This window comes from Xiphophorus hellerii, chromosome 18 (genome assembly GCF_003331165.1).
Source record: "Xiphophorus hellerii strain 12219 chromosome 18, Xiphophorus_hellerii-4.1, whole genome shotgun sequence".
NCBI lineage: Eukaryota > Metazoa > Chordata > Actinopteri > Cyprinodontiformes > Poeciliidae > Xiphophorus > Xiphophorus hellerii.
Genome location: NC_045689.1, coordinates 21,410,417 through 21,435,415, shown reverse-complemented (window position 1 = coordinate 21,435,415; position 24,999 = coordinate 21,410,417). Strand labels below are relative to the sequence as shown.

The window sequence follows — 24,999 nt, the reverse complement described above, 5'->3', positions numbered from 1 at the left end:
ATGCATTGGAAATCAGCTGGTTACTGGACTCAGACTGTTTTTAAGGTAAGAAACTTTTAAAGCTTTTTTTTCTAAACAGAAGAGAAATTAAAACAATGTATCATTTTCCTTTCAAACAACGTCTCAATAAAATTTATTAAATTTTGTGGTTGTTACATGGCAAAATATGTCATATTTTTGCAAGGCTCCACATCTAAGTGCAACCAGTTCATGCTAATAAACACTCTTCAGGGTGGAAGTTAGGAAGGAGACTGTAGGAAGCAGACTCAAAATTAGCTACTAACATTTGTTAATAATACCATTACTAGTACTTTTCCTCCAACACTTACTACCTTCAGTCTGTACCAGCAACACCTCTTGCATATGTTGAACACATTTAAATTATTATAATACTGAGAAAGAATTTGTACAGAATAATGATGGAACAATATTCTCATGACAAAACATGCTTACCTGATTTTTGAACCGAGTCAAGGCTTTGGACAGATAACAGGAAGGCTGATCAAGTAAAGCAAAGCTGCTCCGTTTTATTATTTTGACCTTGAAAACATCACAGAAGATGCTGGATATTATTTGAAAATGAAGGTCGGCTGTTCACAGTTTTTAATGTTAATTGCTAGTATGAGCTACTAAAGACAGCTTCAAAAGTTTACTTTGCAAACATTTTGTCTTTCGTCGGAGGAAGGACCGAGGTTTTTGAGCTCTCAACATGTTGCGGTACATGCTGAGCTCTGAAGTCAGAGTTAAGATACGGATCTATATTCTCAAGCAAAGAGCAGTTTTTGCATTTCTGATAAATAGTTAATGACCTCTCATTGCATAATATAATTTGAATACTATTTCTCCATTATACTTCTTCAAATCTGAATAATCAAAAAAACAATATCGGTCAAAGGGTCACAAGAAAACGAAAAAAGAAAAAGAAACGTACACAATGGAAGTCTGACACAAAATTGTGATCAGTGCACCTCTCACTGAACATGGATTGACTATGCAAGTAATTTTATTCACATGTACACCATTCAAACTCAGGCTGATGCTTTGTTTGTTTTGCTCGGAGTGAAAAAGCACCAAGTTGTTAGAATTATGCTGCTTACCGTTTATCCACTATCATCATTGGTGGCTCTGCTAACTAGCCCAAGCATTCAAAGCTGGCTCCAACGTGGGAAAGTAGCTGTACTGCAATGGGGAAGGTGTGAACAGCACGTACACAAGGATGATTAACAGCGCTCCTTCTGACTCTGACTGGTTGTTTCTGACCAGGAGTGTTGTATTTCTGCAGACGGGAGGGAGAAGGAAGAGGAGCTAGATTTTTTTCAAATTACTCAACATCTTTAACAAATATATATATAAAAAAACAATTTTTTATAAAAGCATACGGCAGCTTTTAAGCAGAAGAACTCATCTCTTTCAATTTTTCCAAATGAAGAGTGAAACAGGTAAACTTTTCTCACTTCAAGTCTGAGCTCCAACGTCCGTCATCTGATAAACATTCATTAAGCTAACTGGTCAGCTCAACAGCTGCTGACCTCCAACGATCCACAGCAAGATTGTAAAAAGATGAGCCGAGGAAGAAACTGGGTCGGGTTATGGTGAGGAACCAGGCTAATGAGCGAGCCGCGGTACACCAGCGTAACGCTCAGAGCCGAAATGAGAGCCAGCCTCTCTCATCACCTCCTCTCCACCTCTCACATTTTCAGCCCTCATTTCTCCTCAGAGGCATCATTAGATAGAGATCAATATTCAGACAAGCGGAGGCTGCTCAGGCCGCTCCTCTATTTTTAGACCTTTCCGTGTGTGAGCCTGTGATGCGGGGCCGGCCGTCTCCATGGCAACCACACCTACTGAAGCTGATGAGCGGCGCACGCAAATCCGGCCACGCTGGAGCAATGGCTGATGGCAGGGGAAGAGCGTGAGCGCGCCCGCAGCGTCACGCCGGCGTTAGGGCTCGCCGTTGCGTGCCTACGCCACGGACGAAGCCGACGGGACTCAAAGAGGGACAAACACGAGACGAAAAAGTTGGTGCCGGAGTGGGATTCTGAACGAGAGCGGAGGAAGAAAGTGTTGAAACGGAGAAGGAGCTTCACTGTCGGCCGAGTCTGTGAAGAAATAAGAGTTTGTGTTCTCAGAGGTGGGGAAGTCGTTTTAGACAACAGACCGGTGAGACAACTGAACGCTTTTATGATCAGCATTAAAGCACAAAAAGTCAGACGTATAACCCCGGCTCACAGAGATAACCTTCATCTGAACCCAGTAGGAGCTCAGGGAAGCACGTTGTGCTGATTAGGCAGCATCTTTTCTCCTCTCAGCTGTTTTACAAACCTATCACAATCGCCTGCATGTAAAGATAAGCTGTTTGGAAAGGTCATTTTATATTTAGTAAGCTACAAATATTAAACAGCAGCTTAAAACTGCACATGTAAACTTTTTTTTTTTAACAAAAGACCACCGTCTTTAGCCAAAGACGAAGATTTGTAGGGGAATGATCAAAACTCTGCATCCAGGGCGTGCCGTGGTGGTGTAGCGGTTAGCGTGACCCGTATTTGGAGGCCTTGAGTCCTCGACGCGGCCGTCGAGGACTCGACTCCCGGACCCGACGATATTTGCCGCATGTCTTCCCCCCTCTCCTTCCCCGTTTCCTGTCAGCCCACTGTCATATAAGGGACACTAGAGCCCACAAAAGACCCCCTGGAGGGGTAAAAACAAAAACCAAAAAAAAAACTCTGCATCCAACATCACCAGTCTGACTCCTGGTGTGATAAATCTACTGTCGCCGGCCACTTTGTTAGGTACAGCTGTTCAACTGAGTGGTGCCGCAAACAGCAAATCAGCCAATAACATGGCAGCTCCAAGCATTTAAGCATCTATAGATGTGGAGAAGAAAACATAATCCAGAGAGTGGAAGAGGGAGGATTTCAAATGATTAGTGCAACATGTCAAACCAGAAAAACAAGCAAGATGTGACTCCTTTCATTACAGGGAGCTGATCCATCTAAAAATCTGGATTTTTTTTGTACTCTTCTCCTGACTGATACCTTGTAAAATGTGTGATTGTCATCTTTTTTAAAAGTCTGCTTTTAAGACCCACCTCCTTGATTCAGCTTTCAACCCAGTCATTTTATCTTAATTAAAAGGATACATTTATAAATGAAGTTGTCTTTGCTTTGTAACTCTGTGAACTAAATCCTTAGATAACAAATAACAACAAGAACAGGTTAATCACATTTACTATAATTAATGATAGATTCAAAGTTAAGCTGCTGTATTTAATAACAATGTAATCAAAGCTCATTTTTAAACAATAACCATATAAAATTAGGTAAAATTGAATTTCTTTTTAAATGAGATGCAAATAATTATGCTTCCAACCCTTTTCTTTACCCATCAGTGATGAGCACTGTGAAGAACCACACAAAGAAAAGCAGCTCACTTTTATTATTTTTTTTATAAATCAAAAGCTCTTTGGCTGCAATCTACATATTGTCCACTTAAGATTCTGCACTGCAGCTAAGGTTTTGTTTCCTAACTTACTGCAAATGCAGGACCCTCCTAGAAATTACTACGATAATAATACAATAAATGAATCACTGGCACTCCAAATGTGGGTGGGGGAGATGTCAGCTGATGAACAAAAAGCAGCAGATCTTTTCAGAATGCTCTCCCCGCGCTTTATTGTCACAAAAACACGCCCACACACGTCACTGGCTCGCTGTCTGCTTTTCTGGAAGAATTAAAGAAATCCACGACAATGATTTCCAATATTCCAGCAACTTCTTCAATTAAAATAACCACAGATATTTGACAAGAAGCTTGCACAGCCACAACAGCTTAAAAAAAGAGACACTGACATCCTCATAGTGGATTTAAATTAAATAAGTGAATTAAAAACCCGTCAACCTTCAGAGTTTCCCTCACCTCGCTCTCATCAGACGGCTTAAAAGCCCCTGCATATTAGCAGCTCGACTGTGCATCACTGCCGGGTAACGATCAATTTAAACCCATCAAGGTTCCTCATTATATCTCCATTTTCTCTTCTAAGAACCTGACTATTAATACATCTCTGAACAGAAGTGGAGTGAAAATTTTACATTTTTAAATTAAGTGTCAACCAACCAGGCTAATGCATCTTTAATAACCGCTACTCCTTCCAAATCCTATGCCTTCTGTTCGCCTCACTCCACACCCCAACACACTGAAAACAAGCCAACATTCAGGGTGATTTTTGGTGAGGAGAGGGGTTGTTATCTTTCCCCCACTTCCATTCAAATCAAATCCAGCACATTTCTGCAGCTGGGGTGCTATCAGCGCTCTCCACCGGCGGCCTCTGAATGAGGGGAGACGCGTCTCCTCTGAGGATGGAGCTAGTGTCTCCCTGAGATTACTCTCATCCCCCAATTTTTTGCTTAAATACTTTGAAAACCCAGTAGATGAGTTGGTTGGAAGATACAAAACCACGCTAATCCTCCCATCTACTGACGAACCGCCAGACTTAAGAGGGAGAGGAGGAAGAGGAAGGACAGTACTGCAGACGGCTAACCTGAACACAGGTGTCAGCTGGAAAAGCTGAAAGAGCTCTGGGATGTTTTCAGGTTTTTTTGATCTGTTTAGAGAGAACCGAGTGACATTTCAGGTACAAAATGTTGTGACCAAATAAAAGAAAGCAGGATTTTCATCAAAGAAAATGTGGCTCAAATCAAACCCAAACTCTCTTCTGTTGCAATATAAAATACAATATCTGCAGGATTTAATCCATTTACCAGAAGTGAAGCACAAGTCTCAGACTAATCCTTTGTGTCTCTTCTCTAAAAGCTCTAAACTCAAAGCAAGTTCTTTAATTGTCTAAATTCAGTTTTCACACTGACGGATAAAAACCTGCCAGCTCTTTGTTCATCTTCTGTCTGCAAGGAAAGCGCAGACACTGGAACGCCATCAAATGTTAATTAGCACTTGTCAGACCAGCATAGGGAACGATGGTTTGCAGCATGCCCACACACGCACACTGCGTCCACTGCAAGATGGCTGCCTGGCCACTTCACAGCCCACACTAACGTGTTTCCACACACCCAGAGGTTTCCCAAACCCAGACGTCCATTTTCATCTGGATAATGAGGAAAAGTGGTTTCCTTCCAAACAATGACGACAGTATGATTTCCAAGGCTTAAATCATTGTAAACAAAGTCAAATAATTTAAACTAAATGTTTCTGCCACCTGGGTGTAATGCTTTGCTTAAGGCATAATTTACTGGTCCTCACTGAGGGTGTTTTTATACCCGACTGTCTGGTTGAAGCAGTTCGATTGTTTTCTGCTGGTGTGGTTCGCTTTAATACTAAACCTTTTTAAAAAACTGTTCACCCCCTCGCCTGTAGTGGCACTGCACTATAGTCCACTGAAGGAAATGACACAAAAGCTTCAGAAGAAGACATGAGCGCAACTTCCTTCTTCACAAAACTTAGCCAAAATGGAGTGGCGTCAGATTTTAGCTGTTATAGGATTTCTCTTAAATCTCTGGCAAAAGACCATGAGTCATTTCTTCCGCTAGCGTTAGGTTACTGCCTTTGTTTCAGTTGCATTTACCCAGAATGCCCTGCACTGTAGTCCACTTCCTGTTTCTGGAGCAGCCTCCGGTACAATTGGCATTCACATATGCATTCAAACTGTGCCAGAGTTCACTTCAACAGAAGACCAACATTTTTAGACCAGAAATAGTTTGTTTGGTCCGCATCAACAAACAAACCAGACTTTGTTGGCAAATGAACCAGAGTGTGATTAAAGCAGATTAAACAAGTCTGTTCTGAATGAACCCTAATGGTTTGAAACCAATACTGCTTTCTGGTTTCTATAAAATCTGATCTGCAGTCTCTGATTTTATCCGATTCCAGTTTTATAAAAGACACCAACATATAAGAGACAGATGGGAGTAGGCTGTAGAGGCAGTAGGCTGAATCCATCAGAAAATTAAGGCATTATAAAATGAAATGAAAGATGTGTAGCGCTCTTCAGCACCAAAAAGACACTTTACAATGAAATTATTATCTACAATTAAGCATCAAAGTATCCCTAACATCTGATCTTTACTAAACTCAAAAAACTGCTTCTTTTTTTTTTTTTTAAACGTCATAAATTTTGTAGGCTGACGAATGTATAGGCTGAAATTGTAGATTTAATTTTCAGGTATTCATGGACAGAGGGGTATAAAATCTGACTTAGTTCAACATCTAAGCAGCTGGTTTCTGATCCAAGCTTATTAAAGAAAATGTACCTAATTCCGATCTCTGGAAGATTGAACTGAACTTTGGTTTGTATCACTGGAAATAAACATCAGGCTAACATCAAGCTAACTCATCATGAGAGCTCAGTAAACAAGAAGGAGCCATGAATGTTGTTTTATTTTTACTTCCAAGTTCCAATTAAAGCATCATTAAACAATTGTCAACTTATATATTGGTACTTCTTTACCAGAATAACACAGCATCTATTATCGTCCTCCGTTAATTTGAAACTCCTCTCGGTTTTTTTCTGAGTCTAAATATGTGCAAAGGTAACCAAAACATAAATTGGAAAGCTGGAAACAAAAGCATGACAGTGAGCGGTGATGCATATACTGACTCATATCAGTATATGCATTAAAAAAAACTGAAAAATGTAGCAACACTGGAGTTTCTCTTCTATAGCAGCAGCATAATCCCTACATTCACACATTTTCTTTTTTTAAAAAAAATGATGTTTCTCCTCCTCCATGGGCTGCCACCTTATCGTGGTGGAGGGGTTTGAGTGTCCCAATGATCCTAGGAGCTATGCTGTCTGGGGCTTCATGCCCCTGGTAGGGTCACCCAAGGCAGACAGGTCCTAGGTGAGGGACCAGACAAAGAGCAGCCCAAAGACCCCAATGATGAAGGAAAACTTTGGACTTGGTGTTCCCTCGCCCGGACGCGGGTCACCGGGGCCCCACTCTGGAGCCAGGCCTGGAGGGGGGGCACGATGGCGAGCGTCTGGTGGCCGGGCTTTTACCCATGGAGCCCGGCCGGGCTCAGCCCGAAGAGGAAACATGGGCCCCCCCTCCCATGGGCCCACCACCCGTGGGAGGGGCCAAAGGGGTCGGGTGCAGTGTGGGATGGGTGGCAGCAGAGGGAGGGGACCCTGGCGGTCCGATCCTCGGTTGCAGAAACTGGCTCTTGGGACGTGGAATGTCACCTCTCTGGTGGGGAAGGAGCCGGAGCTAGTGCGTGAGGTCGAGAGGTTCCGGCTAGAAATAGTCGGTCTCACCTCGACGCACGGCTCTGGTTCTGGAACCAGTCTCCTTGAGAGGGGCTGGACATACTTCCACTCTGGAGTTGCCCAAGGTGAGAGGCGTCGGGCAGGAGTGGGCATACTTGTTGCTCCCCATCTCGGCGCCTGTACGTTGGGGTTTACCCCGGTGAACGAGAGGGTAGCATCCCTCCGCCTACGGGTGGGGGGACGGGTTCTGACTGTCGTTTGTGCTTACGGGCCGAACGACAGTTCAGATTACCCACCCTTTTTGGAGTCCTTAGAGGGGGTACTGGAGAGTGCTCCTCCTGGGGACTCCCTTGTTCTGCTGGGGGACTTCAACGCTCACGTGGGCAATGACAGTGAGACCTGGAGGGGCGTGGTTGGGAGGAACGGCCCGCCCGACCTGAACTCGAGCGGTGTTCTGTTGCTGGACTTCTGTGCTCGCCATGGATTGTCCATAACGAACACCATGTTCAAGCATAAGGGTGTCCATATGTGCACTTGGCACCAGGACACCCTAGGCCGCAGTTCGATGATCGACTTTGTCATCGTTTCATCGGATCTGCGGCCGTATGTCTTGGACACTCGGGTGAAGAGAGGTGCGGAGCTGTCCACTGACCACTACCTGGTGGTGAGTTGGCTCCGGTGGTGGGGGCGAAAGCCGGTCAGACCTGGCAGGCCCAAACGTGTTGTGAGGGTCTGCTGGGAACGTCTGGCGGAATCCCCTGTGAGACGGAGCTTTAACTCCCATCTCCGGCAAAACTTCGAACACGTCCCGGGGGAGGTGGGGGACATGGAGTCTGAGTGGACCGTGTTCCGTGCCTCCATTGTCGAGGCGGCCGATCGGAGCTGTGGCCGCAAGGTTGTCGGTGCCTGTCGCGGCGGCAACCCTCGAACCCGCTGGTGGACACCTTCGGTGAGGGATGCCGTCAGGCTGAAGAAGGAGTCCTATCGGGCCTTTTTGGCCTGTGGGACTCCGGAAGCAGCTGATGGGTACCGGCGGGCGAAGCGGCATGCGGCTCGGGCGGTTGCTGAGGCAAAAACCCGGGCGTGGGAGGAGTTTGGAGAGGCCATGGAGAAAGACTTCCGTACGGCTTCGAGGCGATTCTGGTCCACCATCCGGCGTCTCAGGGGGGGGAAGCGGTGCAGCACCAACACTGTTTATAGTGGGGATGGTGTGCTGCTGACCTCTACTCGGGACGTTGTGGGCCGGTGGGCAGAGTACTTCGAAGACCTCCTCAATCCCACCAACATGCCTTCCACTGAGGAAGCGGAGCCTGGGGACTCTGGGTTGGGCTCTCCAATCTCTGGGGACGAGGTCGCCGAGGTGGTTAAAAAGCTCCTCGGTGGCAGGGCCCCGGGGGTGGATGAGATCCGCCCGGAGTTCCTTAAGGCTCTGGATGTTGTAGGGTTGTGTTGGTTGACGCGACTCTGCAATGTCGCATGGACATCGGGGGCAGTTCCCCTGGATTGGCAGACTGGGGTGGTGGTCCCCCTGTTCAAAAAGGGGGACCGGAGGGTGTGCTCCAATTATAGAGGGGTCACACTCTTAAGCCTCCCTGGCAAGGTCTATTCAGGGGTCCTGGAGAGGAGGGTCCGTCGGATAGTCGAACCTCGGATTCAGGAAGAGCAGTGTGGTTTTCGTCCTGGTCGTGGAACGCTGGACCAGCTCTACACCCTCGGCAGGGTCCTGGAGGGTGCATGGGAGTTCGCCCAACCAGTCTACATGTGTTTTGTGGACCTGGAGAAGGCGTTCGACCGTGTCCCTCGGGGAGCCCTGTGGGGGGTTCTCCGGGAGTATGGGGTACCGGGCCCTTTGATACGGGCTGTCAGGTCCCTGTATGACCGGTGTCAGAGTCTGGTCCGCATTGCCGGCAGTAAGTCGGGCTCGTTTCCGGTGAGAGTTGGACTCCGCCAGGGCTGCCCTTTGTCACCGATTCTGTTCATCACTTTCATGGACAGAATTTCTAGGCGCAGCCAAGGTGTTGAGGGGATCCGATTTGGTGGCCTTAGGATCTCATCTCTGCTTTTTGCAGACGATGTGGTCCTTTTGGCTTCATCAGATCGTGATCTGCAGCTCTCGCTGGAGCGGTTCGCAGCCGAGTGTGACGCGGCCGGGATGAGGATCAGTGCCTCCAAATCCGAGGCCATGGTCTTGAGCCGGAAAAGGGTAGAGTGCCTTCTCCGGGTCAGGGGGGGTGTCCTGCCCCAAGTGGAGGAGTTTAAGTATCTCGGGATCTTGTTCACGAATGGGGGAAGAAGGGAGCGGGAGATCGACAGGCGGATTGGCGCAGCGTCTGCTGTCAAGCGGGCGCTGTACCGGTCCGTCGTGGTGAAGAGAGAGCTGAGCCAAAAAGCGAAGCTCTCGATTTACCGGTCGATCTACGTTCCCACCCTCATCTATGGTCATGAGCTTTGGGTCATGACCGAAAGAACGAGATCGCGGATACAAGCGGCCGAAATGGGTTTTCTCCGTAGGGTGGCTGGGCTCTCCCTTAGAGATAGGGTGAGAAGCTCAGTCATCCGGGAGGGACTCAGAGTAGAGCCGCTGCTCCTTCACATCGAGAGGAGCCAGTTGAGGTGGCTCGGGCATCTGGTCAGGATGCCTCCTAGACGCCTCCCTGGTGAGGTGTTCCGGGCACGTCCCACCGGGAGGAGGCCCCGGGGAAGACCCAGGACACGCTGGAGGGACTATGTCTCTCGGCTGGCCTGGGAACGCCTCGGGATTCCCCCGGAGGAGCTAGAAGAAGTGGCTGGGGAGAGGGAAGTCTGGGCCTCCCTTCTGAAGCTGCTACCCCCGCGACCCGACCTCGGATAAGCGGAAGAAGATGGATGGATGGATGGATGGATGATGTTTCTCAGCATTTTGCTGCAGAGGCCATACAGAGAGCTTGGCATCTGATCCAGTTTGGCAGAAACGTAAAACTAATTCATGAAATTTAATAATCCTAAATTAAATTAAAGCTGCAAGCAGCCTCGGGCGGCCCTCGCAGCAAGCGCCGCTCCGGCCTATTGGCCACCGCGGGGGTTCCGGCCACCGCAGAAGCTCTCGCGCGTTTTCCAGAGCCGCAGCCCGCTCCCCACCGCAGAAGCTCTGCCGCAGTTTCCAGCACCGCCGCCCGCTAGCCGCTGCAGAAGCTGTCGCGCATTTTCCCCAAATTACATCTCAAACCCGTTGGGCTCTTTAGAGCAGAACAAAGGTCATACATATCCAGTTTGGCGCCAATCGGATGATCCATGTGTGAATTAGAGCCAAACGTATGTATATGGCGAGGGACTGATATTCGCCATTTGGCCACGCCCACACGGTTCAGCCAGCAGTGAGCATTGACAGAGTTTATCATCCGAATCATCTTGATTAGGTCAAGAGAGCCATAAACGGAGCTTTCCAAGGAAAAAAACGGCACTTCCAGTTCCGAGGGGGCGGGGCTTAGATTACGTCATAATATGATGACGTAGGATCGACGGGCAAGCCTCCAGGATCACTCAGGCCAAGTTTGATGCAGCTCGGTCAAAATATGTGGAATGTAGAGGCAAACGTATACGAACGGCGTTGCCGCCATTGAAAACTCTTGGCACTTTAAAGCAAGCGAGACCAACTTCCTATCTGTCATCCAACACAGAATCACCTTGATTAGGTCAAGAGAGCCATAAACAGAGCTTTCCAAGGAAAAAAACGGCACTTCCGGTTCCGAGGGGGCGGGGCTTAGATGACGTCACAATGTGATGACGTAGGATCGACGGGCAAGCCTCCAGGATCACTCAGGCCAAGTTTGATGCAGCTCGGTCAAAATATGTGGAATGTAGAGGCAAACGTATACGAACGGTGTTGCCGCCATTGAAAACTCTTGGCACTTTAAAGCAAGCGAGACCAACTTCCTATCTGTCATCCAACACAGAATCACCTTGATTAGGTCAAGAGAGCCATAAACAGAGCTTTCCAAGGAAAAAAACGGCACTTCCGGTTCCGAGGGGGCGGGGCTTAGATGACGTCATAATGTGATGACGTAGGATTGACGGGCAAGCCTCCAGGATCACTCAGGCCAAGTTTGATGCAGCTCGGTCAAAATATGTGGAATGTAGAGGCAAACGTATACGAACGGCGTTGCCGCCATTGAAAACTCTTGGCACTTTAAAGCAAGCGAGACCAACTTCCTATCTGTCATCCAACACAGAATCACCTTGATTAGGTCAAGAGAGCCATAGATGAAAGTTTCCAAGGAAAAAAATAGCACTTCCTGTTGTGAGGGGGCGGGGCTTAGATGACGTCATAATATGATGACATAGTATTGTCAGGCATCACAACAGGATGAGTCAGGCCAAGTTTGGTGCAGCTCGGTCGAAACATGTGGAATCTAGAAGCAAACGTATGGCATCGGCGTTACAGGTCACTTCGCCATGCAGCCGCACCCAGCTGCTTCATCGCAGCCGGTCAGGGCTTGAATCCACAACACACCAACATGTCTTCTGTCTCTGGACACAGTTTCATGTTGATGAGGTCAAAGGGCTAAGATAGCGACCGTTCACAGTAAAACATGACACTTCCTGTTCTCAGGGGGCGTGGCCTAAGTGATGTCATCATTTGACCATAGGGTATTGTAGGGCACCCGATGACGATCAATCACTGAAAGTTTGGTCCCTCTATGTGTTTTTGTATAGGAAATATAAGAGTTTCGTGTTTCATGGCGTGTAGGTGAACTTTGACCCCTGGTAACCCCCCTTCAGCAATCTCAGACAGTCACCAATTTGATAACTTTAAATCAGACATGCCTTATGATCAGACTGACCGAGTTTGAAGCCGATCAATCGAAATCCCTAGGAGGAGTTCGATCAAATGCAAAGGCTGTAAACGTCAAACTCGAGGTCCAAAATGGACCTTCAATACAAAATGGCCGACTTCCTGTTGGGTTTCGACCATGGCTCTAATAGACTTTTTTGTACGTCCTGACAAGATACACATGTGTACCAAGTTTCGTAATTCTAGGTTAAAGCATGGCTTAGGGCTGTTCATTTAAAATACTCTAGGGGTCGCTATAGAGAAATTAGGCCACGCCCACCAAATTTTGTTATGAATTCCGGTCGGTGGGTGGATAAGGATCCATCCTAGTAAGTTTGGAGCAGCTGGGCCCGAAATTGTGGAATTCAGAGCCAAACGTATGGCAACGGCGTTACAGGTCACTTCGCCACGCCGCCACGCCCACCTGCTATGTCAAAGCCGGTCGGGGTTGGAATCCACAACACACCAACATGTCTTCTGTCTCTGGACACAGTTTCATGTTGATTAGGTCAAAGGGCTAAGATAGCGACCGTTCACAGTAAAACATGACACTTCCTGTTCTCAGGGGGCGTGGCCTAAGTGATGTCATCATTTGACCATAGGGTATTGTAGGGCACCCGATGCCGATCAATCACTGAAAGTTTGGTCCCTCTTTGTGTTTTTATATAGGAAATATAAGAGTTTCGTGTTTCATGGCGAGTAGGTGAACTTTGACCCCTGCTAACCCCCCTTCAACATGCTCCAAAACTCACCAATTTGATAACTTTAAATCAAACATGCCTTATGATCAGACTGACCGAGTTTGAAGTCGATCAATCGAAATCCCTAGGAGGAGTTCGATCAAATACGAAGGCTGTAAACGTCAAAATCGAGGTAAAAAATGGACGTTCAATACAAAATGGCCGACTTTCTGTGATAGTTGGCTTATAACATTAAATGTAAGTTCTGAGTCTTTTGGTGAGCTCTACAAGTGTACCAAATTTCATGTCTCTACGATGAAGTACGTTCATACCATTGTGTCAACAGAAAATTGCTAGTTGCCGCCGTTCAGCAATTTTTTTTGCGATTCTTGCGACAACCTTAAAATTCTAAATTTTTAAATTTTCTAGTTGCGACCGCCAAGTTTGGTGAGTTTTTGAATATGATAAAGCCCCCAAAAAGGCACACGAAGAGGGGGGCAGAATAATAATAAAACAGTACAGATACAATAGGCCTTCGCAGCGCTTTGCTGCTCGGGCCTAATAAAACAAACAGTGTGTTCTACATAATTGCAACCCATTCAAATAAATGAAGTCTCACTGACAAATGGGGTTGGGCTGCACAGTGGAGTTTGAAGGTGCTGGGTTTGAATCCTGGGTTGGGTTTTTTCAGCATTTGGTTTGCATATCCATTACAAGAGGTCAGTCATTTTATGACTGGGTAGTGACTATTTAAAACAAAACGTAGAGGGGGGGGGAAAAAAACAAACTTACACGGGTCTTCCTGTGAGGCTGGTGTGAACATGCTGCTGGAAGTCCGGGTATTTGGAGGCCAGGTAGGCGAAGTCCGGAGGTTTGTCCTTGTATCGGTTCCGAGGATGCATAGATTTATTGAGAGCCATGAGGATAATCCTAGTGTCCAACAATAACACATAAACAAAGACGAGCAGATATTACCCCCATAAATATTTGACATTTATTTTAAAACTACAAACAGAAAGCATCGCTCTTCAGAGGAAAACTGCTGCTCTTCTCCTGACTGGAAAAGTCAGTATTGATATTATATTTTCAGATCTTTCAGCCCAAAAACTAACTGCAGTAAAACACAAACCCACACAGAGGCTAACTTTGAAAGCTAACTCTATGACCAACCAAACATCCGGTTTCTGTACCTATTTGGACGGACAGCGGCTTAATCTCGTTGTTAGCAGTATTTCAACTCTGGCGCTGAAATATTTAACGCAAAAGAAGATCAAACTACTCACGTTGTTCAAACGTTTCTCTTTCCTGAACGCCTTCCAACGTCACGCTGCTGCGCGTTGACGTCATCGACACGTCCCAGACGTCGTTTTTCTTCCTCGCATCTTTATTTTAATCCTTTAGATTTTCACGTTACTAACTTTACTCGTTGAGCGCTGCTGATATTTTATATGAAAGGCGATTAGTGTCTAATTTTGAGAGGGAACGGAAAATGATCAGTATCAGAAATACTTTTTTTAAAAAAAAAATTCAAAAAGGATTTTCTATTAATGTAGTCCGTGAGTATGAAAAACCTGTCAGATGTTAAAATTGTATACTTTGACTCTACAACAGACAGGAATGAATGTGTCATCCATACCCCAAAATAAAGGGCAATAGTCCAACCCAATACTGACATTTTTAATGAATAAGCTAGAAAGTGCAGAATTTAAGCCACTTTAATCACAGTTAGACTGTGCAACATTACTTGAAAAGATTAATGTTCACAAAAGAGCTAATCTTTTGTCCAATAGTCAATAGTCAATAGTTTTGTGAACCAAACCAGCAAAATTTTAAATTGTCTAAATGTGACATACATATCCCAAAAACTTTAAAGGCACTCCTTTACGTGTAGAGGAGAAAATAAAATAAAAATTTTTTCTCCAACACAAAATGCATGTCACACTCAGTCTATGACTTATAATCTTAAATCAAATGTGGTTTAATTTTTAGATGACTCAAAATTAGATGCAAAGCTATTTCTTTAAACATGTTAGCATTTATTTCTTCCCACAGTATTAAAAGGACTTCAAAGTTTCCTCCCTGCAGGAAGAAATTAGGAACTTTGAGCAGCATCTTAAGCCTCTTCTTGGACAAAATGCAGCTCTCATTGTGATTTGCATTGGACAAAGTAACTGATTCTGCAAATTTTTACATTTGCATGAAAGACTGCAGGAAGTCCCATATCATGATGCTTCCACCATTGTGCTTCACAGTAGTTTAATCTTAAAACTTTTTCTTGCTATTAAATCTGTACTGAAGATCAACAATAAAAATGGTCTTTAAAAACCATAATGAACGCGTTTGTTCAAGTAAAGGAAAAAAAAAAAAAAAAAAAATCACATATAGTGGCTTCAATGGAGAAGTGCTAAGCCACTATTTCAGCCTGGATGGGCATCAATTTCAGATATTTGGTCAATAACTGATTATAATATAGATTTGGAGACTCCACATCCGCAGCTCTTTAATCTACTCCAACAATCTCATCTCTATCCTGAACATCTTCTCAAAAGTCAAGATGTTACAACGTAAAAAATAAAAAAGCAGAACACACAAATCCAGATTTTTTTTTTCCTTTTATTATATCGCAAACAATAATGACATCCAGGTATTGTTAACAGTTTGCTGTGTGAAGAGTGAGACCATAGTGGCAAAAACATCATGAGCTCTCCTGTAAGGAGCTTATTGTGCAGTCTGAAGCCCTCCGATGTGGTTCGACAGGCAGCTCAGAGGACACAGAGACCTGTGGCTGGCGGACGACCTGCAGGCTTTCAAAAGGTCGCCTGTCGGTCGCTTCGCACAGAGCCACGGCAGCACAGAGATTGCTTAGGACCTGCGAATGGCAAAACTGGATTTTCCTCAAACACTTGCATAAAACATCAGCAGCAGTTTTAGAGGGGATTGTTTTCTTACTGACTTCTTATTAGAAAATAAAAGAGAGCACACATCAGCCCGACCTCTGGATAACCAGCTTCCTTGAATAAAACCAAGGAAGAGAAAAGCATTTTTCAGCTTTTATGTGAAGGTCTGGCATGTCATAGCGTGATCTGGAGGAGAACTCCCATATCCAAAAGGCCGGAACAAAAACGAGGATCTTTTTATTTATTTATATTTTTTCCCCAGAGATGAACCAGATTGTACGGACAAACGTCTTAATTTTTGGCTTCAGCTTGCACATTTAACACATCGTGCCGAATTGAACTACAAAACCCAACTGCTTCCCTCTTTACCACATTTTGGACAGAGAAAACAGCTTAGAGGAGAGAAAAAAAAAGCAAATCAAAGGGAGTATCGAGAGTAAAATTCCCTGAAAGAGATCATTTCTCCTTTGGGGGCATACTTAGTCTGCCACAATCCGGCTGCATATACAGAAAAAAACAACAAAAAAACCCAGAATCACACACGACATCTCAACCTTTCTACAACCAAACCACAGAGCTGTCTGAACGCACCACGCCAGTCAGAGACCAATCATTTTAGGAAGGAGCAAAAAGGATCTGTGCCTACTGCTTTTTTAGTTTCCGGGTCAAAAAATAAAAAATAAAGAGGCAAATCAGCACAATTCACCAAGCTCCCACACTGCAGTTAATTCAATCGATCAAATCGGATCAATACGAAGGGTATTTGGGTTTTCCGACAGCTCTGCGTCCGGATGCAGGTCTCGCATGCAGCTGCGCTACATCGACCGGTCACGAAAGGCTCACGGCGGCCACTTCAGCGAAAGCAGCGGATTACCACGTCCAGCACACAGACGAGGAGGGAAACTCGCCAAAAAAGTAGCAACAAGTCAAGCGGTGCAGCTCCTTAATTAGCAATTAGGAACGGCGCTGGAATGGAGAGGCTCGTCAGAAACTAGAGGCTTATATTCGTCTCAACATCATTAAACTTTTAACAGCATCTTCAGTGAAAAACGGAGGGGGGGGATGAGCAGAATTAATGAACACCTTGAAGGACAAAGTTGGAGCGAGAAAAGGTTTTAAAGAGTAGAATGGTTTCCTTTTCAGTCTGAAAGTTTAAGGAAAGCCACTCAGCTCGTTTGTGTGAATGAGCAGTGGTCTAAGGGGCTTTCACATCACGAGCCAATCTTATATGTACAAATTTATATTTCGTATTCCTTTTTTTTCTCAAAATCATTCTTAATCTTAAGAATTTATTCAAAAATTAAAGATCTTTGCACATTTCATCAAACCGGGGAGCTGGGCTTCGCTTTAATTATCATGCCTTCGTTTCTCTTCCTGAATATTTAAACATTTTGGGTTTTACTTCCTCTAGTGGCACCATAGGACAGCACCTTTGCAAGCTTTTCAACTCTGCTTTAGCTGAGTGATTAAAAAAAAAGAGAGAGATAATAAAACTCAGCTCAAAACAAGCTATAAAAAGCGAGCCCACCCAGATCTTCAAGGTGTGACTTTTGGACTCTGCTCAGGTGCGGCACAAAACTTTGCACTGCGACTTAAAAAAAAAAAAGCCATTTATATTGAAAAGAGGTAATTTATCTAAAGCCCAGCAGCGGTTTATGTGGTCCCCCTAAGAGAAGAGTACAAAGCTGTTCAAGCCCCCCAGGTCCAAGGACGACAGTATGAAACATTCGTATACATTTATATGTGTATATATACATATACACAGCTGTTAAAACATTACCTAGCTCCACATGTAGAGAAATGGTACGCACACTCGAGAAGTGATGTTATAAAGCTACAGATTAGGTCAATAACAACGCCCCACCGGACATCTCTTTGCATCATAATTTGCTCCTCCTGCCTCATTTCTCAAACCAAACTAGGCACCGACAGACTACAACAGTGAAGGAGAGGAAACAACAGAAAAAAAACTAAATAAAAAAATAGACAAAACAAATCTTACACATAAAGACACTGTTATTTCTTAAATTATCAGTTTTTAGTGCCCTACGTTTTTTTTATTTTTGTTTAGTTTTTTTTTTTCTTTCTTTTTTTTTTTACACCATCTGCCTTCGGTTGGTCGGTAAGGCTGCAGGAACAGACGCTCAGCCCCGTCGTGTTAAACCTATGGTACTTCTAGACAACGTTATGTATGCAAATTTACAGTATACAATTTTGGATTACCATGCAAGAATACTTTTTTTCTGTAACATTTAATAGCTCGATCTACATCCAGGAATAATTTACACAGGACAAGAAGTTATCGGACCAGAGAGCGCTAAGGGTGGATAACCGCGGTGGTGAGTGCAGCCGGGAAAAGGCGAAGATGTGTGGGGGGGACGAGGTGTGGTGGAGGGGGTCGAGGGGAGTAAAAGGCAGGGAATCAAGGGGGACAGAGGGGGAGGGGATTCAGAGGAGCATCAAGGGTAATGAGGTTGGCGGTCCAGTCCTCCCAGGTCCAAATCAGCGACACTCCCAAACTTTTACTGTTTGATCTACGCTGCCAGTGACCACGAAGGGCGCAGCCTTGTGGAAATCTGGAAAACAAACAAGAAGGACTTTCAAAATAAAGCGCATATAAACAGGATATACGAGAATATTCCTCTTCAAGATAAAAGGAACAACAACATGATTGAAAACGCTAACTGGACCTCAATAGATTGATGATTACAAAGATGTTTTGAGAAAAAAAATCCTATATCCCACTTATTAGCATAGAGTAACATGGTGCAGCTCCTCCCCCACTTGTTGCTGAGCACTGCTGGTCAGCTAGCTGTAATAAGTACACTTTTTACTCTCTTACAAGAGACAAAAAATAAAATATTTTCTAGACAGGGCTCTACAAAGCAAAGTAAATGCAGAGCCAAATATTTTTGATATCTTTTGTGTCAACCAAGATTTGAAAAAAAACCAACTTGCTATTAGTGAAACTGGAACAACTGCACAAAAGTAACACATAAAAGGCCACGTCTTTAAGAGGTCAAAGTGCAGCTTACCCAGAGAGGTAACAAAGTGTTCATGGGCACTCAGGGTTTTCATGCAGCGCTTGTTCTTGTAGTCCCAGATCCTTAAGGTCTTGTCATCCGCACAGCTCACTATAAACTTTCCTCCAGGGTGGAAGAGGATGCCACGCACCCAGTTATCATGTCCAACCTGAGAGACAGACAAAGGCTGATGTAGCTCCACCTAAATTCATCCTGTTCATGAAGAAAAGCATTCTTCCTCCATGTTTTGTTTATTTTATATGCATCATTTCTTGTTAAAATAAGGCGACTCTTACCAGTGTCATCAGGCACATCCCAGTGCTTACGTCCCACATCTTTATAGTTTTGTCTCTGGAACCAGACAGCAGAAAAGGCCCAGGCTTTCCACTCTTCTTGGTCTACATAAACACAAAATTACAACAACAACAAAAAAGTCAGTCACATGAGTAGTTCATTGTTCTCCACCTAAAGTTTCTCCACATAAAGAAAAGTTTTACCTTCAAACAAGATTATACACTAACTTTAAATTAAAAATTTCAGGATTTAAACTCAACAACAGCTGCTGACATTTACACATATACTACAAAAATCATGAAGCACTACATCTGACAAACCGCACATTTACACCAAATCTAGACGTCATGAAATAGTGGCAAAAAGGGAGACATTGTTGAAAGACGCTATAAGTAGTTTAATTTACACCAAACTCTGTAAGGAACAGAGGAAACATGTGGAAAAGTGCAGTATGGTTTTTTTAAGACCAAAACTAATCTTCTTGTATAGCACCCAAAACAGAGAAGGGGAGAAATGGGAAATAAAAAAGACAAAAATAAATAAATAAAAGAAGATCGCCCTGAACACACCACCTACACCACAGGTGTCAAACAGTCCTGGAGGGCTGGTGTCCTGCAACTTTTAGATGTGCCTCTGCTGCACCACACCTGAATAAAATAATTAGGTCATTAGCAAGGCTCGGAGAACTGATCTACACAAGGAGGAGGTAATTAAGCCATTTCATGCCAGTGTTTTGTACCTGTGGCACATCTAAAAAAGTGCAGGACAGCGGCCCTGGAGGACTGGAGTTTGACACCCCTGACCTACACGGTAAACATGGTGGTGGTTGCATGATGCTCTGGGACAACTTTCAGAAGGTGAAAGATTAGCACACACATCCACTCAAACTGAGTCTTAGAGAAGTTGCACAGAACAAAGTCCAACAATTTCTGCTTTTCATATGAAAAAGTGGCAGAGGCACAACTTAAGAGTTTAAAAACTTCTATGCAGCTCAACAGAAAGAGTAGACAAATAAGCTTATTTACATAATTAATTTGGAACAGACTAAATCTAAGAGTGTGCCAACTCAACTTTATCACTACACTGAATCTGAGGTAATACAAAGAAAAAAAACGAACATCTTCCAAGCAAGAGAGCACATTTTGGTCTGGAACAACCGCTGCAAGTAAAACACTATTTTAATCCGTCGAGGTTATGATTGGACACACTGCAAATCACAAGGCATGATGGGGAGCCTGATCTGACCGTAGGCCATGAGGTTCTTCTCTCAGTTCATCCCAACACCGCCTTCATTCCCAGCTGCTGGCTTCACGTGGAAATCAGTCTCAGCAGCGGTGACGTTATAAGCTCTACCGACGTGTCACTGATCACAGAGGAAGAACGCAGAAGATCTGAACTTGATAATGCGACACGGTGTGAAAACATCACTGCGTCTCGGGACTCAGCCATGAGTTTACCTCTTAGATCTGCCTTAACCCAATCGGTTTCAGGAGGTGATTGGAGCACAAGACTGGATAAAGATTGTCTGATATCTCTGCCAATTAACCACCGAGATGATTGGTAGAGTGTTTTGCAAATGTGTTTCTAGCAGCACCGATTCACCACTCTAATCTCATAGTGGCTGCTTTGTCTTCTCTCCCACCACCTGACAAGCCACTGCCAAACAGACGCCGTTAAATGCAAAGTGAGCCGCAAAACTAATAAAGGCTAAATACAGGCTGTACCAGTTTATTCAAAACAGATGACCAACAACTAGCTAATGGCTGCAACCAATTTTTAATCTAATCAAACTGTTAAAAAATGTGTGCTAATTTTTCATTAAAGCTCATTTTACACATTAGAAATACAAAGAAATAATTCAATTTCTGTTTTAAATAAGAAAAGGACATTTTATTGCCTACATAGCAATAACTTAGCATTCCTTTAGAGAACACTTGATCATCTGAAGCATCTGCCACTCCAGGTTACTTCAAACATCAGCATGTGAAAAGCTCAGCTCAGCTCAGCTCAGCCCAACCCTAACCTTTGACCTGACAACATACGGTGTAAGGCTGATCTGTTCATAAATCTTTGGATGAACTGATTAATTGGGCAGCAAAAGGTGCTTAATGAGAGCTTTTTTTAAATCAGTTGAAACTGAAACGATCCCATTTGAGGAGTTCTGGGTAGAACATATTTACAGACAGGTTTTTATCATCTATATCTTAAAAGCAAAATGTATATATTTTTGTACGGTTTTATCTTAATTACTAGTCTGAAAATGTTGATCTTTCTGCAACTGGCTTTTCTTGAGTTACAATTACTAAATTAGTTGACAATTATTTCAGTAATCGATTAACTGTTTCAGCCCTAAACCAGCTCCTCACCTCAGAGCCTGTGGCGTCTAGGATGGTGGGGTGTGCGCTCTCTGGAGCCCAGGAGATGCACTCCACCACGTGTTCGTGCTCCCGCAGCTCCGCCTTGCATTCTTTGGTGGCCACGACCCAAACACGGACCGTCTGATCGTTGGAGCAGCTGGCGATCAGCGTGCCGTCCTGGTTGGGCCGCACCATACGAACCCACTCCCTGTGGCCCGTGAAGGTCTTCACACAGTATCTATCGGGGAGGAAATTATTGATGTTAGATCATCAAAGTGGGTGTAAAGCATAAAAACACAAAAATGATGTGATTCTTTTGCTCTTAAGAATGATTTGTGGATGTTTTTTTTTTTTCATACCCAGTTGCCACTTCCCACATTTTAATGGTTTTGTCCCTGGAGGCAGAAACAATGTGATCTCCATTGGGCATGATGGCTACAGATGAAACATTGTGGTCATGTCCTAAAAAACAAAAACAAACAATAAAATCAACTATCAGCAAGAAACAGGAACATTTAAAACAATAACAAGTCTACTTAGAGCTTTGCTAAGCAATATTTCTAAATAATGTGTTAATTTTCTACACACATCTTCAGCACCAAATACTGCAAAGCCAATTGGTATGGTCGTAATTAGGCAATTAAATGACTAACCAGGCAGACATTTTTTTTCCCAGAGAGAATAAGAGATGCCTAATTAACTAGACGCTGGGCCGTATTTAAGCTGCTAAACTGATGAGGAAGACGGTAAGTATGTCCTAAAAGGCCAGCTCAAGCGTGTGTGTGTGTGTGAGTGTTCACACATGCCGTGAGACTGTGATATGAAGGGGCAGATATAAAGTGTGCTGTGTTGCTGAAGATGATAATTACACTGCTGTCCAAATAGCAGTAATCCACTTCACCAGTTGGCCTTGTTGGTTTTGTTTTATTAAACGGATGAATTGGTGAAAAAAAAAAGAAAAAAGGTTGACAGTACATTAAGGAATGAAACCATTCAGCAGACTCTGGATGATAGATCTGTAGAGAAATCAGGTTGAAATCCAGTCGATATCTGCAGTAGTGAGCCTCTAGCTCACACCCTCATTTACAGCAACACAAATCTGCTGCTCACTTCACCAAAATACAAGACAACATCAAGAAATGTTACAATGGTTTCTGCTGGAACAGCAAGTGGGTTCATTACCTTCATTCATATTCACACCTCTGATTCACAGGCAGTTATTAATGGGCACCTTTAGTAAGGGTTAGAAGCAACTTAGCATGCATTGTATTTGAGTAGGACCATATAAACTACTCTGCCATTATTCATTTCAGCCATTAGGCTGTTAAAAATGTGAAACAAGCAAGGATCTCTTTAAACAAGGGTGCATTCACACCAGGCCTTTTAATCAAGCTCTTGTGCGCTTGCCTAGAAAGTCCGGTTCATTTGAGGTGCTGTTATTGCACAATCGGAATCTGATGCAGATCAAAAAAAGCTAACTTTCCAAAAACCGGTTAAATCGGCTCAGTTAAAGTGAACTCTGGTCCGCTTGGTCACATTTGCATTCAAACCGCAACAAAGACCGCTCCACTAACAAGAAGTAAACTACAGCGCAGGTCATTCAGGGTAAATACAACAGAGTCATTTCTCTATCTGAAGAAATGACTCGACTTTCACAAAAGACAAAAGTCAAAAGACAAAATCCTACAACCACCAAAATCTGACGGCACTCCGTTTTTGTTGACATTTCGTGATGAAGGAAGTTGTGCTCTGCATCTTCTTCAGAGGTTTTGCCGTCGATGGCTTCAGCTGTTCTTGGTGCAGTGCCTCCATAGGTGAGGGGGTGAACAGGTGACAACTTTGCAATTTCTGGACATACAGTAGTTACATTTTTGTTTAATAAGGCCAATAAAATGGAAGCTGGCGGAAATTTTCCTTTAAAGGTTTTCTGGGTCCAAACCACTGGTAGGAGACCCAATGGAAGACCCAGAACTGGAGGGATTATTTACCCATCTTTCCTGGAAACACCTGGGTGAATGTCGCTGGGGAGAACCGTTGCCCCAGCAACCCACTCTCCGATAAGTTGAAGATGATAGATGTAGGGTAGAAATTCTGACCCGTCTCTTTGCTGACATTATGGACACACTGACTATACTGAACTGCTCACAAATATGAAACTGTGTGTCATCGGCATAAATACACCAAGAGATGCATTGTTTCATAATCTGAATAAGGCGAACCGGAGCCTTGAAGAGAAACCACACGATTAATGTTTAATCAGGATGGAAATCCCACAATCTGATCATCCCTGTAAACGCAGTGAAGTCACCCTTGGATGGCGTCTGTTGTGACCGTCAGCTTGGTTTGAAGTGACAACAAACAGCCTCTGTGCCACCTGAACACGATGTCCAAGTCAAACAACATTTAGTCAGCAGTAACCTGGAAACAACAACACTGTGTGCACAGAGAGCGGAAACGGCTTCTTCGTCCTCTCACCGTGCATGGTCCTGATGCACTCGAAGCCTTGGAAGTCCCACAGTTTGATAGTCATGTCTGCAGAGCAGGATGCCAGCAGCTTGCCGGTCTGGTCGAATGAGATGTCCTGAACAGAATCTGTGTGGCCTTTCAGTGTGCGTTCAAAGTCTCCTGTCTCGTAGTCCCACACCTGCACACACAGTATGCATTGGTTATAATTAATTCAATTCATAAATGCTTTTTCAATTCCTAAGGAAAATTAAATAAAATATAAAAAACCAACACACAAATTAGACAGCCACAATTTGTGTCACAGAAATATTTTCAACCACTAATGTCATCATTTTCTGAGCTTTGTTCACTAGTACAGAGGAGTTCAAATTTATATAATATGAAACTAATCAGCTACAATTTAATATGTTTTTTTGGATAAATTAATGTAAAACAAATCAGCTTGTTATTATTGAAGAAGTGCCTGATAAAAGCCAGCAGACCGTTCGTTGTGCTAAGTCTGGCACCGCCAACTGGACTGCAGACAGAGTATGGTGTGAACAGTGGAGAGTCTGATTCTTTAGCCTGAGAGAGCTGTTCAGTCTGTGGCTTTTGAGCAGACAGACGGTTTGTCACAGGATAAACCTTCCTCTGGTCTCTCTCTTGGGGTGAGGGGATTTTGGGCAGACGGTGACAGGAGATGCCCCCCCTTCCCTCGTAGTGCTCGCTCTGAAGGAAGCTACAGATGGCCAGGAGGTGCAAAGTGCAGAGGGGGAAAATGTATTTGTACAGCACATTGCATTATTTATCAGTAGCTTCTGAGCTATAAAAGCTCTGCCTGTAAAGCTGTACTTTTACGCTTTCTTAAAAATGTGCATTATTAGAGTGGAAATAGCTTTCATGTTTACAATTTAAAAATAAATTCAATTTGCTTTTTAGGGAATACAAACTAAGTTAGATTATGTGTCGCTTAAATCACACAATGCCTCTTAACAGATCTCAGGGGCGCCGTAAAGGAGGGAAAAGTTAGGACAATTCCAAGGGCCCCAGACTGAGAGGGGGCCCTCCCCAAAATATTTTTTTTCTTCATAAAAATAGAACAAAAATTGGGGCCCTGTCAATTACAAAATTAATTATATTGTGTTTTTTTAAATTCTTTTTATCAGTAAAAAAAATAAATGTTACCACTCCCAGACCAAAAAGCACACATCCATATTTGCACTGAAGACCCTTCTGGATCTAAATGAAATGGTTCCTGCTTGGCGCGCTTGACGTCA

General features: G+C 44.0%; 2 protein-coding genes across 4 annotated transcripts in view; both read right to left on the bottom strand.

The window, feature by feature from the left end:
* Nucleotides 1-14,065, bottom strand: part of mettl16 (methyltransferase 16, N6-methyladenosine) — a 31,320-nt gene extending 17,255 nt beyond the window's left edge. Inside the window, exons 1-2 of one of the 2 annotated variants that reach the window (XM_032545967.1) lie at nt 13,990-14,065; nt 13,499-13,636 (exon numbers count right to left, since the gene is read on the bottom strand). In XM_032545967.1, the coding sequence (XP_032401858.1) occupies nt 13,499-13,626 (128 nt within the window). In that variant the 5' untranslated portion in view covers nt 13,627-13,636; nt 13,990-14,065. Of the gene's footprint in view, nt 1-13,498; nt 13,637-13,896 lie in introns of both variants that reach the window. The other variant, XM_032545966.1, reaches the window with a different exon arrangement.
* A 1,236-nt stretch (nt 14,066-15,301) lies between these two features.
* LOC116708152 (lissencephaly-1 homolog) overlaps nt 15,302-24,999 on the bottom strand; it is a 36,331-nt gene continuing 26,633 nt past the window's right edge. For both annotated transcript variants that reach the window (XM_032545975.1, XM_032545976.1), the window contains exons 6-11: nt 23,753-23,921; nt 21,637-21,739; nt 21,287-21,515; nt 18,923-19,024; nt 18,639-18,795; nt 15,302-18,179 (exon numbers count right to left, since the gene is read on the bottom strand). In XM_032545975.1, the coding sequence (XP_032401866.1) occupies nt 18,106-18,179; nt 18,639-18,795; nt 18,923-19,024; nt 21,287-21,515; nt 21,637-21,739; nt 23,753-23,921 (834 nt within the window). In that variant the 3' untranslated portion in view covers nt 15,302-18,105. The remainder of the gene's footprint in view (nt 18,180-18,638; nt 18,796-18,922; nt 19,025-21,286; nt 21,516-21,636; nt 21,740-23,752; nt 23,922-24,999) is intronic.